This window comes from Ursus maritimus, unplaced genomic scaffold (assembly GCF_017311325.1).
Source record: "Ursus maritimus isolate PB19 unplaced genomic scaffold, ASM1731132v1 scaffold_2, whole genome shotgun sequence".
NCBI lineage: Eukaryota > Metazoa > Chordata > Mammalia > Carnivora > Ursidae > Ursus > Ursus maritimus.
This window is the reverse complement of record NW_024424452.1, coordinates 5,950,124-5,967,676: the sequence shown is the minus strand read 5'-3', so window position 1 is coordinate 5,967,676 and position 17,553 is coordinate 5,950,124. Positions and strand designations below refer to the sequence as shown.

At 45.9% G+C, this 17,553-nt stretch overlaps 1 protein-coding gene across 1 annotated transcript in view; it reads right to left on the bottom strand.

Moving 5' to 3' along the window:
- Window positions 1-13,672, bottom strand: part of LOC103670100 (transformation/transcription domain associated protein) — a 110,220-nt gene extending 96,548 nt beyond the window's left edge. The window contains exons 1-8 of the mRNA XM_040634781.1: window positions 13,532-13,672; window positions 11,123-11,283; window positions 10,660-10,709; window positions 5,633-5,743; window positions 4,578-4,682; window positions 3,542-3,625; window positions 1,640-1,696; window positions 159-284 (exon numbers count right to left, since the gene is read on the bottom strand). Of these exons, the coding sequence (XP_040490715.1) occupies window positions 159-284; window positions 1,640-1,696; window positions 3,542-3,625; window positions 4,578-4,682; window positions 5,633-5,743; window positions 10,660-10,709; window positions 11,123-11,222 (633 nt within the window). The 5' untranslated portion in view covers window positions 11,223-11,283; window positions 13,532-13,672. The remainder of the gene's footprint in view (window positions 1-158; window positions 285-1,639; window positions 1,697-3,541; window positions 3,626-4,577; window positions 4,683-5,632; window positions 5,744-10,659; window positions 10,710-11,122; window positions 11,284-13,531) is intronic.
- Window positions 13,673-17,553: the final 3,881 nt, after the last annotated feature.

Sequence of the window (17,553 nt, the reverse complement as noted above, 5' to 3'; positions counted from 1 at the left end):
GCTACCTTAAAACGTCTCCAGTGCTTAGAGAAGAAACCCCTCAAATACACTAAAAATATACGTAAAAAGTCCGTGTAGCTCATTGTTTTTCTTCACCCAGTACAAAAGACAGGAATAAAAACAAAGCAAAACAACTGAAAAAAAAAAAAAAAACTTACTGTTCTCGTCTCGCTGTCCTCACGTTCTGGATTGACTTTCACAGCAATTGTTGTGATCATACCAACCATTTCCGGGGGAGGGACTGTGTTCTCGGGGATCACCTGAGGGTTCTCAAAGTAGCGGTTCTGCATAAAAAGAGCAGAAATCATTCTTCCTAAAGTTAGATACAATATTCCTCAGCGCAACCCACCTGAGCTGTGGTGGACGAAACCCAATGTCACACACGTCTCTGTCGCACTGATGCCATATGACTTGGGGTTCTCTTTATGGATGAAGATAACACGACAGCAACAACAGTCTCTACCTCCAACAATGGAAGACAAAAACTTGCCCAAGTATTTTCTACCTTTTTTCCTAGCTGGTAAAAGATGAAATGCGTGGCATATTACATTACTACCTCAGCAGGCAGGGGAGAATGTGGCCCATCCGTCTAGTGGTAGGAACCTAGGAGCCAGTCCCCACTGAATCCACTTTGCAAACAGTCTCCTCCACAGAGATCAAAGGCAGGAACCAAAGCAAAGAACAGACATTTTTAAAAGCCAGGGCCTCGTAGCCATCCTTAGTTCTCGATGCAATTTGGGCTTTACACGAAGTAAGACCACTTCTTACACAAAGCAGCTTTTCTGACTGGAGCGACAGGTGAGAGGAGTTGGTAAACCAGAACCCAATTAAGTTTTAAGTTTTATACATTCTTAGGTTAAAATCCCCAAAATACCAAAAGGAGTCCATATTACCTTGATAATTTTTAAAAGTTGTCTTTAAAGCTTTAAAAAAAGAATCTTTAGACTAAAAACTCTGACATATGAACAGATTTACGCACAATGATTTTTACCATTACTTGTGATAGCTAGAAACTGAAAATTGGGAAAAGCCACACCAAGGACACAGTCGAGGTACATGCGTAGGACAGGAAGTTACGGGACCACTAAGAGCTGTGACTGCCGGCAGGAGTGTGCTAGGTGAGAGTAAGGCGGGAGGAGCCCGCCCTCACACACGCCACGCGCTCCCGCACGCTGCTGACACCGCTCAGAAAGGCTTCTTTCCATGTAGGAAAGAATTTTAATGATAATGAAAAGGGGGCTGAAAGTGTACACCACTTCCCTAAAAAGGCTTCAAAACAGGAGTGCAACCATCTTTAAAAGGCACGAAAAAAGTGAAAAAACAAAACCTCAACGTCAATAGTTGTTTACAAGTGAGAAAATTATGATTTGCCTTGAGTGTTTTTTTCCCCCAAATTCTTCAATAAAAATATATTACCACTTCTATGTCAAAAATAACATGTTTAAACAGTGAAAGCAAGAGATTTCTTCTTTTAAATGGCTCATTTATCAACCTATATTCTGACCACCACTAACCACTCCTCATTCTAAAATCAGCACCCCCCCATTATTCTTTAAACCCAACTATTCCTAATTCCCTTTGGAATGAGTAAGTAATAACTGAATATAAATAACAGAGTCAAACAATATTAAAAACATACCACTACTTTTGGAAGCTCCTTGTAAATCTGTTTCACAAAATCCAAAAAATGATGAATCTAAAAATAAAATTTAAAAAAGACAGTATAAGGAAGATATTTATCAACAGAAAACAGCGAGAGTAAGTAACAAAAATGTTAACAGTCTTACTACATAAGAACTCATAAAAGAGGAAAAATGTCAGACTCAAAATACAAAGAGGTAATGGACGTGAACAGACAGACAAAAAAGGGAGACACAAAGGAAGAAAGTTTCTGATTCAGGAAGGACAAAGGAATGAAAATTAAAATAAATGCCACTTCTTGCCTTTCAAAAAGTACTGTTACACCATGCGTGACAGTCCAACGAGAGGGACACTCTCCCGTACCACCAGGGAAGCATCAACTGCTCAAACCTTTCTGGAAATCGACTTAACAGTCTCTAGCAGAAGCATTATAGCATTAACACCTTTGACTTGATAATCCTACTCTTACAAACCCAGTCCACGAAATAATCTGAACTGTCAACAAGATACTCAGCAACAGTCCTAAAGCAAAAATTTTGAAATACCTTAAATATCCAAAAACAAGGGCATCATAAGAAAGACTATTTATTACGCATCCAATAAAAACTACCTTTATAAAGGACTTTTTATGATTGGAAAATACTCTTATATGATGTGAAGGGAAACAAGATATAAAATGCCACATGCAATATTATTACATTTACACAGAAAACGTTACATAAGAAAAGGAATAGAAATCAAGACATTAGTTTTCTTCAGATGACGGGAATTCTACTTCATCTTTATTCTTTTAATTTCCAAATAATCTACAATAGGCTACTAAGGTTTACAACAGAGAAAAGAGATCGTAATTACGGCTTAACACGGCATGTTTAGTGCCTTTTATGTGGGCACCAATCACTCAAAGAACGTTAACTTTCGTATTTAATTTTTCAAATATCTCAGGGTGATAAGAGGCTTCTCATCCATTTTCAAGACTTCAACCAATAACCACTGAGTGGCATTTCGATAAGCAAAATCAAAATGCAGTTAGAAAACCACAGGATTTATTCTTGATACGCTAAAAATCTACTAACAGATCCTGACTCCAAATGGGAAATCTTCCATTCACTAAATCCTCATTATTTCCCTATTTACTGCATTCCCACATATTTAACTGGGTCTGAGTTCTCTGGTGTCACATAAAACAGGACCTAGAATCAAAGGTTTTCCCACACTCGTTACACCTGTATTTTACTCCTGTATGATTTAATGAAAACCTGATTTTTGACTGATTTCCCATTCTTGTTATATGAATGTGGTTACTGCCCACTGTGAACTTTCACATCTACCTTGAGCCAATAAAGAATGAGTATGAAAAACAAGCATTTGGGGGGGGAGTATATTTGCCAGGAAATACAGATTGTAATTATATGTGTTTCAAAAAAATTATTTTCGTTCTTCAAGCAACCTTCTGAGGATCTGTCCCTGTGAGAACCCTCACTTGATGGAAAAGGCTCCGAAAGGCTAGGCGCTTACCACTGTCCATACCTACTAATTACACAGCTGAGATTCCAACCCAGTTCTGACGTCAGACCCCACGTCTTAAACCACTGCAGAGCATGAAACGACTGTAGCCTTCTGGCACACCAGACCAATAAATACCAGAATGTCCCGAACAGCCCTGCCAGTTTGGTAGTTTACCACATTTCAACAAGTGTACAAATTCAGCCAAAGATTCACGTAAACGTTAACAAGAAAAAAGTCACTGTGAAACCCATAAAGAATTTCCCCCAAACTCAGGCTACCCTTTCCTTGAAAGTAGCACGTGTCCTGTCAATTCTAAGAGAGTAAATAAACCACACGGCGGAAAAAAACCTGTTGACACACTTTTATAAATGCTATCCGGATAAACACTTACTTCTTGTGTGATGGGCGGCCTGAACTGTTTGTGTAGCTCGATGATTATTCTTAGACAAATAAGAACATTCTCTTCATTTTCCGTCTTAAAAAAAAAAAAAAGCATTTAAAAAAGTTATACTTCTGAGCTTAATCTAAAGACTACAGACTATTTTCCAAGCATTTTTCTGTATACACACCCTACACCAGCCAACTCAAGATTTGATTTACTGAACACAGAACACAGAACATAATTATCTCAGATAAGCTTCTGAGGTCTTTGGTGGACCACGTGAAGTGCATCCCACCAGTAAGCTCTGGAAAGTAATACTCTGACAGATGAAAAACTGGCACTTAAGGCAAGTCACACCATGAACGAAGGTCTTAATGGTCCAAATGACACTTCTTCATTGCTTGAAAATATTGTGAAAAAAGCCCACTATGGTTTATTGGACCGTCTGCTAAACACTTTACACTCTCTGAACGGGGTGTCTTCCACGTCTTACCCATGGGAACCCAGGGCTCAGAGAGGGCAAGCCACGTACGTGGCTAACATGACACAGTGAACACACAGCAGAGCCAGGATCTGACTCCAACTCTATCCTTTCCAAAGCTCATCCTTCCAAGGGGCCCAGAAACACAACAGGATTCTAAATACATCAAAACGAAGAACAGCCAAGAAAACAATTTTAGAGGCAATTTGAACAGATATCGGATGGATTTACCTGAAAAATCTGAGAAACTCTGTGAACATCTCCTGTGCCTGAAGCAGCACAAAGTCAAAGAGCCTTGCGGTCTGGGTTTGCCGACCCAGCCCTTCCCAAAGATTCCCACTGTCTAGCCAATTCCCCGCCGACTCAAAACAAAGAATCGTCAATTAATAATACTTCTTAGTAATTTGGTCAGCAGAATGGGGGAAAACAGACATTAAGAAAATTTTAACTCACGCCAATCAGAAGTTTAGTGAAAGGGAAGTAGCTGTGTAATACTAGATTCCACAATAAGAAAACCACGGACAATCAAGCTATGGCTAAATAACAAGACTTCTCAAGGATTACCTCCAAAAAGCGAAACATCACAGACAGAACATTTTTTGTATGAGGACGAAGATGTTCGTTGGTTGGTATTCTGTGAATTATTTCAAGTACTAGCTTCCGCAGTTGCTGGTGAGGAAAAATTAAAAAATGTAAATATCGAATCCTCCCAAGAGTCCCAAAGTACTTCTTTCACACTCTAAGTTACACAGCTATCGGCACCCAGCACTGGGAACTGCCAAACTACAAGACAGACCCCATTTCAGAAATAATCCTGTAAATTACTAAAATGTAATCCCAGGTGGTGCACCAAATCAAGCAAGCCAAACTCTCCTTCCTTCACAACTAATCATCACTTCCCGCGGAAGGGCACCAGGGTGTGAATGTCTGGTGGATTTCACATGAAAGATACGATGCAAACTGAACTTGGTTTGGGATCTCCCTCCAACACCGGTTTGGTTCCTACAGTCCTCGCTCCGGATTCTCTTGGGCCCAACGACTGATTACACCACGAGCTGACTTAGCTTTCAGGATTCAGTCTATGGAGCCGACAACTGAAAGGCAGGTCAAAGACGTAGGCCTTCGACTGGCACAACAGAAAAATGCTTTATTTAGCAATAACTTTCGCTGGCATTATGATAATTTTTAAAGACTTATTTTTAAAAGACACACTGAAATATTTACAGGAAAAATTGATGTGAGACTCCTAAAATGATCAAGGTGGGGAAGGGGGTGCAGAGTGGGTGGGGGTACAGATAAAAGTGGTCAGAAGTTATGAGAACTGAAACTAGGAAGTGTAGAGGCAGGCACAAAGTATGCAGAAGGTCACTAAAAGATCATTCCTTCTTTTTATGGATATTTGAACTCCATGAACACATGTCACCAGCTGGCAAATGTGAATGACTTAAACCCAAAACACTTAACTGAGGAGGCATGGTCGGGGACAGAGTTATCCTTACGTGACAAAATCTTACTTTAAAGTGGAACCCTAAGTTTTCTCAGGTGTTTTCATTCATAAATGAACAAAATGATCTTATAGCACGACATCCCCCCTCCACTGACATTTCTGAGCAGATTACCTGGGCTGGTTTCTCCTGGAGAAACTGAACTTCTCCATCTTGAAGAAATGTGAGAAATCGAGGGATGATATGTTCCAGGAACGTGGAATATTGAGGAGATGACGTTACATTCTAATCATGCAAAAATAAAAGAAAAACCAAATTAAGTTTGTGTACCTATTTTCCTTTCGAATTCACAGATTATAATCTCAAGAAAATATAAAACATTTTAGCGAAGGCAACAGTAATTTTTAATGCTTTTAGACGCTTCACTGGTAACATAGTTTTAAGTAAAATAATCACTGCCTCTGAAATCCAATTTAACATGTAAAGTCAGAGTTAAAATTTACTGTTAAAAGTAGAAATACTAGGGGCGCCTGGGTGGCTCAGTCATTAAACGTCTGTCTTCGGCTCAGGGCGTGATCCCAGCGTTCTGGGATCGAGCCCCACATCAGGCTCCTCCGCTGGGAGCCTGCTTCTTCCTCTCCCACTCCCCCTGCTTGCGTTCCCTCTCTCGCTGGCTGTCTCTCTCTCTGTCAAATAAATAAATAAAATCTTTAAAAAAAAAAAAAAGTAGAAATAATGCTGGGGAAAACGTGGAATCTGGCACCTGTTCTAGAGGCTGGCTCTGCCACAACCTAAGTATGAGACCTCTGAAAAATCATTTAGCTTCTAGATCTTAGCTTCTTCAAGTGGAAAATGAAGAGCCTAAACAAACTGGCACCTTTTTCTGATCTGAAAAGCTAATTTATTGGTCAGATTTATAGATGATACAAATTAGATGATAATCTTACCTAATCTAGATACAAATTAGATGATAATCTTACCTAATCTATTATTAATCCCAGCACTGACTTTAAAAGGAGAACTGGAAAGGAACCTCTAGGCTGGGGACGGGGCAGTAAAATGGCTCCTAAGCAGTTTCTGGATCCCACTCAGGAAGTGGGAGCCTTGGGCAGTTAGCTAGTCTCCGTGCCTCAGTGTCCCCATCTGTTGACTGTCATATTATTTCCTGCCTTAGGGAATCACGTAAAGATTACATGCATTAATTTAAGACACAGGAGATGCTCTACGATAAATGCTCATTAATGTCATCTGGTGTTCTTACCACAGCACCTGTGTGCTAAATACTGAGCTGTGTGCTTTTACTCTTTCTCACTCAGTCCTCGCCAGCCTAAGTAAGTATTATCTCCTGTTCACGGGTAAAGAGGCTCAGAGAGGTATAAAACTTGCTGAATATCAGTCCATAAGCTTTAGAAGCAGTGAAAATTGAGTGTCATTAACAGCCAAGTCCTTTCTCTTTTTAAGGCCTTAAGGCCTCACTTGCTCATTCAACAAATATTCACTGAGGCTCTGTCACGTGCCCAGGGGGGGATAAGATGAAGAAAGTAGAGGGGCACCTGGCCGGCTCAGTCATGTGAGCGTCTGACTCTTGGCCTTGGCTCAGGTTATGATCTCAGGGTCGTGAGATTGAGCCCTGTGTTGGGCTCTGCACTCAGTGGGGAGTCTGCCTGGGAATCTCCCCCTTCTCTGTACCCCCCCCATGCTTGCCAGTGTGCAATTTCTCTAAAAATAAACAAATAAATCTTAAAAAAAAAAAGAAAAGAAAAGAAAGAAATAGTAGATACAATTCATGCCCCCGGAGATGGGGGAGGCAATCATGTGCTGGGAAGACAGATTTAAAAAAAAAAAAGAACAATACAGAATTATGATGGAGGAAACACTGGCAACTAAGGGAACACCATGTACTGGATGGAACCAAGGGCAGAGAACGCCTTCCTCAAGAGGTGATGGTCACACTAAAGCCTAAGAGGCCAGCAGGAGTTAACCATGAGAAAAAGTGAAAAAGAAGGTTCTAAGAAAAGCCTACACAAAGGCACAAAATTACGAGAAAGCATGGACATAAAAGGCACTAAAACCAGTTTGGCGCGGCGGGGACGGGAGCATGAGAGCAAGGGGCTAAACTGTTACTATCTCGAGCCTGACAAGCCCTTGAGAGGAGGCATCTGGGCGCCTGAGCACCAGGCTCCCAGGCCCAACTCCATTCACACCAAACACCAGAGAAGCCCTCAGGTACGTCCCAGCCTCTCCCCAAACAGGCTGGGAATTCAGTGGGGGCAGGAACCACGTGTGTCACCTTTCGTTTCCAAAGCTTAAGACTTTTTACAAAATACCCACATTCAAGGATTCAAGGAAGAAGAAAACTCCCACTGGAACATTATCAAGGTGACCAAGAAATCTGCACATAAGCCCATACCGCCTGCTGCTTCCATAGTTTTCAAAAACAGTGTTTCAAATTCCTCTGATAAAAAAGATTCATTCAACAAGTTGCCCGGTTATTCTGCCAGGATTTCAGCTCAGCCCCCAGCTTTTTGATGCATATCAATTTTTCATGCGAGTTCTAACTTGAAGTTTTCTTTATCTCCTGTCCTGAAAGACGGCCCACAGGACATTGACTTAGCCCACATTTTTATCCTAAGTGCTTAGTAGAATGTGTTTCTTAAGACTTCTGAAAGCATTGGGATTTTTTTTTTTTAATTTCACTCACCTCATTCTAATATTTTTCTGGGGTGGTAGCGGCGGTAATTTAGAATTACCTACCGAGGGTCATCCTAGTATTTAATTCTTTGAAGGGCTTAGTCATCTGGAATTTCATGGAAGGCCAATGTTTCTATCATAGAGATTTTCAAAGTCACAATTTCCAAAAGCCCCGAGTACACTTACTGCTTCATTGCCTTTTAGTTCTGCGAATTTAATCAATGTGTCTGTGACCAAAGTCAGAAATTAACTTGCTAACTGCTAGATCGGAGACAGGAGAGAAAGGGGTGGGACACTTAATGCAGACAGCCCCAGGCCCACACTCAGAGGCCTGACACACTTGCTCGTTTCTGCGGGTTCGCCCGCTTATTCCTACGGGTTCACCGGCTCCTCTATGACTTCGTCCTCTCAAACCCACTGGGGCTAAGGTTCTCACTTAGCAGTTCTTCCAAAAATGCAGAATGCAGGCCTATCATGTCCTACCTCCCACCTCTTTTTTTAGCTTTTTTGTTTTTTGAGGTTTTTTCTGTGTGTGTGTGTGTGTGTGTTTTTAACAGCTTGCGTTAGCAGCCTGAGCAGAAGAGAAAGCTCTTTAGCTCAATCTCTAAACAGCTCAGAATTTTTTTTCCCACCTCAGTTCAAGGCAACAAGTCCTTAAAAGCATCCACTTAAAATAAACCCACCAAAAAAACCTCCCCGCAAACGGAAATACTACCCAGCGCTACAAGAGCAGGACACCGACTCATTCCCACTAGCATTTATTTGATCCTCTGTAATCGAAATGACCATTCCAGAAGCTAAAAACATTTTATCTGCTGTTCTTAATCACATTAACTGAGAAATGTTTTATTATCCCCACATTAAAAAGAAAGTGACTTTCTCTCCTGCCTATGAAACTAACAAAACAAAACTAACCATAACGTTGGACAAAAAAACAGAGAACAGATTTCAGGTGCTGGACTAGAGGCAGGGCAAGATCACAGTCTCCAGAAGGGGAGATTATAATGACCACCATGGCTCTCTGCCTGCTACGGATGTCCTGCCTGGGGCTCAGCAGGCTGGTGCCCAAGGAGAGCATGATGGTCCCGCCAAACTGAGGAGCAAACCCCAGGGTTCCGAGCAGTTCAAGTGGCTGGAATCTGCAAAGCAGAGCCCCAGAGAAACAGGACTACAAGGGATGGTCTTCTCTGAGTCTCTGAGACCTTGACTGAGGACGGGACTGCACATGTAAGTAAGATGAGGTAAGACCACCTAAGTGATGGCTTCGGGACTGAGAGATCTGAAGAGGTATCAGAGGCCCAGCAATGTTGGAGGATAGTGGGGTTCCAGCCTGGACACTGTGCACGCACTTTCCTAACACCTCTTTAATACCCTAGACATCCAGCTGAGGAAGGACCATGCCCTAGAGGAAGGCCTATTCTAGGCCTCTAGAACAAGTCAAGCCTAAAATGAACCCGTGCTGATATCCATGGGGAGTTGGAGTTGAGACTGAATCCCGCCAAGTTAGAGAGACCTGGGGAACACCTTAACCTTCCCACAATCCTCCATGGCACAGCATAAAACCAAGCCTACACATGCTCGAGGAGGTCAGCTAGGAACTGAACTGCCTATCCCAGTCAAAATATCAGTACTCTTCAGAGGGAGGTAACAGAATCCAAAGTCCCTGTGCTTCACATACAGTATTCACCATATTATCAAAAACTACTAGACAATGCAAGCAGCAGGATAATGTAACCCACAGTCAGTAGAAATTAACCCTCATCTAGCCCAAATGTTGGATTTAGCAAAGATTTGACCGCAGTCATTATAAAATGTTCCAAGGATAACAACAACAAAACGGTATTGGTATGTGATGATAATCTCGGTGAAGAAGGGAAATCTGAAAGAAGAACCAAATGGAAACTCCAAAACGGAAAGTACAAGAACTGAAACAAAAAAAGATAAAAAGTAAACAAACTTTACAACCTCTAGGCCAACTGGAGAGGACACAGAAAACAGTCAGCAAACCTATAGGCAGATAACAGAAATCATCTGATCCAGAGAACAAAGGGAAGACTGCAGAAAAGTGAACGGAGCCCAAGGACCCACAGGAGGCCTGGAAATTGTGGAACCTGAGGCTCAGCAGAGAGGAACTGCTCAAGGTCATGCGAGTGCTAAGTGGCGGAGCCACCACTGCCACCGGGCTCTCAGTCCACAGGAACACGCCCTTTATTACGTGAAAGTAGTGAATCCACAACGTAAGTCTGAGCACATCCTGGAAGCATACGCCTCAAAATGGAAAAAAGTTTAACCACCAAAACCAAAGCAACACGCCTCAACATCTCTTGAAATTCACGGTGACTAGTGTGAAGAAGTTGGACAACACTGCGCACACATCAAATTTCAGTTCTGAAATCCAATAAATCACATTAATAGAATGATTTTTGACTAGTAAGATTGACAGAGAAGCAATTGGAAAGTACATATGAATATTTACCTCACAACAACAAAAAAACATATTAAGCTCATACCTCAAAATTTTCACTAACTTCTTGCATCATTTTTAACTTTGTTTCATCAGCTGTAAATGACAAAACAAGCCATCAGGTAATTGAAATTATGTTAGGGATCTTCATAAAATTATAGGTTTCATAACTTCAGAGAAGCAATCAGATCTTATCAGTTTGACTGTCATGGTCCAACAGAAGGCACATAACTAGTCCCCTACAACCAGTCACACACATTCACACTCCCAGACACACGTGTGCATGCACAGACAAGGATACACACACACACACACACACACACACACACACACGTGCCTCTTTGGGGCTCCAGCTAGTAATGCTCATCACTTCGCTTCTCCACAAGGCCGACAACGGGAAAATTAGGGTAAGAGTCAATATTACTGTTCATCTCAATGTGCACATCATTTGAACTGAGATGAATGAGTCACGATAACGCATTTCTCAACGACAAGAAGGATCAACTCACGTGTATTTACATCCGTGAGAGCTGCCACAAACTGAAGGTATTTTTTCATCAGAGTGGTTTGGTCAACCACCGTGGCCCCCTGTGTTGCAACAAATGCCATTTTTCTTTTGAGTTGGTTTGTTTCTCAAGAGAAAAGTATCAGGTCCATGAGTTCACCCAGCCTACGAAAATAAGCATATGGTTAGCCAACTTACTGAAGGCACAGGCTCACAGTCGCTATGAAAATTGTACCTAAATGGCTGTATTAAACTAAATACTTTTTAATTAACTCACAATACTATTCCCTCTGCTTTTTTGAGTAAAATTTACTTGCATCCATTTTTCCTATTATTTTCTAAACATGATTTTTATAAACAGAGGCTTCCCCCACCCCTTACTGTATATCCTTTTTTTCCCCTGGGCCAGGGGTGGGCAAACTCTCTGTAAGCCAGACAGTAAATATTTCAGCCTTTGTGGCCTCATCTCAACTACTCAGCTCTGTTACAGCCAGAAAACAGCCACAGACCACACATAAATAAAAGAACATGGCTGTGATCCATAAAAATGTATTTATGGACACTAAAGTTTCAATTTTATATAATTCTCAAATGTCATGATACATTACTCTTCTTTTGACTTTTCCTCATTCATAGTTCACGGGCTGTATAAAAACACGCAGCTGAGGGGCGCCTGGCTGGTTCAATCGTGAAGCATGCAACTCTTGGTCTCAGGTTTTTGAGTTCGAGCCCCACGTTGGGTGTAGAGATTATGTAAAAATAAAAATCTTAAAACAAAACAAAACAAAACAAAAAAACAGGCAGCTGACTGGATTGGGCAACCTCTACCCCAGGTGACTGATTCTCACACTTCAGTGTGCGCTAAGATCATCAGGTGCCAAAGGCGGACCTCCAAGCACTACCCAGAGACTGTGGTTGAGTGAGGGGCCAAGGAAGCTGTAAATTTTGCCTGCAGCTAACACAAAGCAGGCACTGAGAAAATGCTGCTTGAATGAATGAATAAATGCTTTAAGTTCTTGATGACCACACTTTAAGAACTACCTCTCCAGGCTGATACATACATAGAGGAAGAAAGACCTGGTTTCTGTTTTACCAGCACTCCCAAAAGTATCTTGAGAACCTGGTGAATTTGCTTTTATGCATTGTCCTTGAATACATAACCATTTAATTCCACTCTGCATCAAAGGGCAGCTTCATGACTTAATTTTCTCCTGCAGGCCTTTCAAAAGCCCTCCCTACCAGAAGCCCTCCCTAGCAGCTCACACTTCTACCCCAAGTGATGGGGACACCCTGACTCTACAAAGCCTCTTCAGGCCGCTCTCTTCAAGAGACACCGAAAGCACTTCTCCGATGCAGAGAAGAGGCCGACTGCTGCTCTAGCGCGCTCCTCCCGCTCAGAGCAGGAAAACTCCCTGAGACTGAAGAGGGGGATACTGTCAGCCCCACTGCATGATCTGCCTACTGCTTCCTCTTTCAGGTCACACGCCCTCCTCCAAACACGAATGCCCCCCATCCCCATCCCTGGGGACCCAAGAGTCAGGGTCAGGGCCTCTCTGTGCCTATACACTTGTGGTCGTGCCCAAACTCCTGAAAAGCTTGGACGCCGTCTTTCACCAAAGTCTCCACTCATCCATTCCCCGGGGCCCCAAGAGTCCAGGCCCCGCGTCCTGCCGGGCCTGGGGAGGGGGGGCTGAAGAGGGAAAACGGCCCATCGAGCCCGTCCGTGGGAGAGCGGCTCGAAGACGCCGGGGGCCGGGGGCCTGGCCTCCGTCGGGCCCCCGCGACCCGGCCCAGGTGGGAAGGCCGGAGCCGGCGCCGCGCCCGCGCACGGACAAACGGCCCCGCCGCCCCGCCCCGCCGCGCCAAGCCTGAGGCGGCGCCGCCGGGCCAGAGGGGGCGCTGTCTTCGCCGCTACCTTCGCTCTCCGCGCCGGGCCGGGCGAGCCAGGGGCCTGCGCGGGGGCCGGGAGGTGCCAGGCTGGCCTGGGGGCGCCTCTGGGGGAACAGGGCCCCAACCCCACACTCTCTCTCCCCGGTCTCAAACGGCTCTCCGCTTCCCTCCTTTTGTCGCCGTCTCCGGACACTCAGCGTCCGCCCTCCAGGCCGTGGTACGGCGAGCGCCGAGGGCCAATTCTCGCGGCGCTAGCCCTCCGCCTCCCAGAGCTCCCCAGCGCGGCCAAGCAGCGGGAGGCTACAGGGCAGCCGCCGGCCCCGGCCTGCCGGGCTGGACACCGGTGGGGGCCGGGAGGGGAGGGCCGGGGTGAAACCGGGCTCACGGAGCCTACCTCTGTCGCTGCGCGGAGCCGCCGCGCCGCAGAGGCCTCCCCACGCCGGGGCCCCGCCGCACCGGTCCGGGCCTCCGCGCGCGCCTCCCGGGGCCGTTCCGCCGCCCTCCCGCGCCTGCCCGCGCTTACCCTGATCTCGGCGGCCAGCCTCCTGCAGACCCAGCCTGCGACCCCCGGCGAAACCCCGGCCGCCACCGCCGCCGTGCAGTCCCGCCCCCGCTTAAAGCGGCCGCGCCCGCCGCGGGAGAAATAGGTCCGGGCGCACCGCCCCCAAGTGGGTGCGGCCTGGGCAGGCGGCGGGAGCGGGGAGGGGCGTTGCGCCCGGGTGGGCCAGCCCGGCCCTTTAAACCTCCGCCTGGTGGGCGGGGCCGTCCGCAAGGTTGGAGGGGCCCGCAGGTGCGGGTCGTCTTTGGGCTCTTTCTGCCCTAAATATGCACGCAGGAGCCAGGCCTGGGAAGGGGAGGCGGGGGGACAGCGGGGGTGCTGCGGGGCGGTGGGCACCCGAGGGGCTCCCGTAGGCGGCGGTCGGGCCCAGGAAGAGTCCATCCCTGAACTGAATGTGGCAGGCCGGGCGGGGTTTTCTCCTTCCTCCCTTCCTGGGGTCCTGCTTAACCGGTCGAAAGTGGAGGAGGCAAGCAGGGGCCTTGGGAAGGCGAAGGCTGGAGGTGGAGATCCTGTATGCAAAGGAAAGCCCCGGTGTTCTGCTCGGAGGTGGCCGGCCTGATCATTTGTTCTGCAGCTACATCACCCAGAGGCTGGACCGCAGACGGGCTCTGTCAGCTCCTACCTGGCGGGCGGATGTCTCCGGCCAGGACAGAGGGGTTAGGAGAAGGAGCGGGAGTGGAGCAGAGTGCCCTGATTCCCAGTTGAGATGGCGTGAGCAGGACGAAGAGGCCTTAGAAGGGAAAAGTACTGTTGGGCCTCACCTACGACTCCCATCTAGGAGAGGGGTTGAATAGTGAGTAACCCATGGTTACCATGTTAGGTGGACAGAGCATTAAAATGATGACCTGTCTCCACCACCTCCAGGACCTGGCTCCACCTCCTCCTCCTTCCTGACAATAGCTTACCACCCGCCCCCATCATCACTAAGTTACCAAAGTCTTTGTGTTCCCTTCCCAGACAGATACCTTTCACACTTTGTAATAAATGCAGCTTGCAATACCTGCAACGTATCTTGGAAGAAAGGTGCCTTATTCAGAAGCATGCTCCTTACTTGTTTAAAATGTTGCCACTCAAGAACAACCCTCTGAAGTGCTGGGATTTTATATGGATGTATTTAGTGTCACTTATTTCTGCCTTGGGAAAAATAAAAATGGGTCGTTCCCCCATGGAACGAGTTCTTGGAAGCAAAATCCTCTCTACTCCTACCACCACCACCCCCCAAAAGTAATAGGTCCAAAGTTGGATTTAATAATCTGAGGGCTGGGGGCGCCTGGGTGGCACAGTGGTTAAGCGTCTGCCTTCGGCTCAGGGCGTGATCCCGGCGTTCTGGGTTCGAGCCCCACATCAGGCTCCTCTGCTATGAGCCTGCTTCTTCCTCTCCCACTCCCCCTGCTTGTGTTCCCTCTCTCGCTGGCTGTCTCTATCTCTGTTAAATAAATAAATAAAATCTTTAAAAAAAAAAATAATAATCTGAGGGCTGAAATCAGTGTGCAAACAGTTGTTTCACATTGTTTGGTGGGAAGGAGGTAGACAAATCTTTTGATAAGTTTCAGATTAATTGCACAGCCTAAAGACCTTTAGTTAAGCCTAGTTCTAAGGTTGGCGAAATCCCTGCACTTCCCATGGCCCTAGTTTCTCCTAGCAAAGTACCCAAAATACTTTTATGATTTTTGCCTGTTTTCTTGTCTCTCTCCTGAACTAGAGGTCAGAGACAGTGTCAACTCTGTCCCTATCAGGTAAATTAGATCGTGCCCCTCCTCTGCTTAAACCCCTGCAAAGACTTTTCAGCTCATCCTCATTCCCTGGCCCTGTGTACTTCCCAACCTCACTCTTCATGTTCTAGCTGCAGTGGCCTTGCTGTGCCTCCTGCCCACCTAGGACCTCTGGAATGTTCCTTCCTCAGAGGCACAAAGCTGACTCCTTGTCATCCTTGATGAGCTCAAATGTCACCTCCTCAGAGACAACTTTCTTAAGGCCCAATGTAAGAAAACCACTGTTCCTCCCACCACTACCCCCATTCACTGTCTCATTATATTATAATACTGTAATTATTTTGCCAGGGGATATATTCAAAATACTGTATTCCCCCCCCCCCAATAACCTCGTAATCTGAACATCACTTTCAGGGTGGCCTTTGCAGGTGATTTCTGTGACATAGATAAGACTATCTGTGACTACTGTAAAATTATTATTCAGTGCAATCAAGTGACACATTAAAAGAATCTTGTTTTCTGCATTTAGTTCTTTTTTTAAAAAATTTTTAAAGATTTTGTCTATTTATGTGAGAGAGCGCACGAGAAGGGGGGAAGGGCAGAGAGAGAAGCAAACACCCTGCTGAGCAGGGAGCCCAACTCAGGACCCTGAGATCATGACCTGAGCTGAAGGCGGATGCTTAACTGACTGACCCACCCAGGTGCTCCTAAAGAAATTTTTTTTAAGATTTTATTTTTAAGTAATTTCAACACCCAACATGGGACTCAAACTTAACCTTGAGGTCAAGAGTCACATGCTCTACCCACTGAGCTAGCTGGTGCCCCTGCATTTAGTTTGTTTTAAAAGACACTAATGGGGCCCCTGGGTGGCTCAGTCATTAAGCGGCTGCCTTCGGCTCAGGGCGTGATCCCGGCGTTCTGGGATCGGGCCCCACGTCAGGCTCCTCCGCTGGAGCCTGCTTCTTCCTCTCCCATTCCCCCTGCTTGTGTTCCCTCTCTCGCTGGCTGTCTCTCTCTGTCGAATAAATAAATAAAATCTTTAAAAAATAATAAAATAAAATAAATAAAAGACACCAATAACCAGACCTTTGAATAATGCTAGTTAAATATTTGCAACTCGGTTTATAAACTTAACATATTTTTTTTTCAACCTCATTTTTTCCCTCAATTCCTGATGGACAAACAAAACTTTCCCAGGTCTGTAAGCAATTCCAATGATGAGAGCCAATACTGATAGAGTGCAGTGTCCAAAGCACTGCTCTATGTGTTAACTCCTTTTATCCATGCTACAGTCTCGTAGGGTCAGTCTTATAGGGTAGGAACTATTTCCATTTTAAAGAAAAGGAAAGTGAGGGACTCAGAGGAAAGTGACATTCCCAAGGTCACATAACTCTCAGGGAGAATCCAAAGTGTCCTGCTTCCTAGGCCTGGTATGTCCTGCTTCCTAGGCCTGGTATCGTCCCCACGATGGTGATTGATGCTACTGGAGGTGACTCCTGTCTAGCGCTTACAACTTTCCTAGGGGGGCTCACTCAAATCCGTTCCCCCTCCATTAGGGTGAGATAGCAGTGCGGCCAGTGAGCCCATCAGAGACAGAGGCCATACCTGTAGGTGTCTTCACTCCTATGCTGCGATTCAAGTCGTGGTTGGTCCATCTGTGCCCCCCAGGCCAGACGGGTTCATCCAACCTCCCTCCCTCTAGATGGGATCCCTTGCCCAAATACAGAGTTAAGCAAAAGCAGAGGTGGGACAAAGATCTGGGCTGCCAGCTTCCAGTCTCGAAGACCAGACAGGCACAGCCACCTTCTAGAAGGAAAGACGTGCTCCACTCTATTATGGCGGGTGGAAGCGCCTGCGTAGGCCAAAGAGGGGCCTGGTCACTCCCCACTGCGATTGTTGTTGAGTCTCACAAGGCCCTCAGTGACAGCCACGGGACCACGGGACGGCCCAGCTGTGAGCGCAAGCACTTTTACAGCAAGCATAGAGAGGGTAAACTGGGGAATGACATGAGTCTCAGCGTAGGTACTCGAGCCCCTCCCTCAGGAGGGATATGGGGCGTTTGCAGTCCCTCTGTCCAGCGCCTGGCACACAGTGGGGGCTCCACGTAAATGAGGAGCCGCATCTCCAAATCGTGTGCGTCAAGAGGGGAAATGGCAACCGGAGAAGAACCCAAAGGGGCCTGCGCGCGGCTTTGCGGCGGGGCGCGCGCCTCTGGGGACGCTGAGTCAGAGCCGGCGGGCGAGGACGCGGACGCGGGGAGGCGGCGCAGACAGA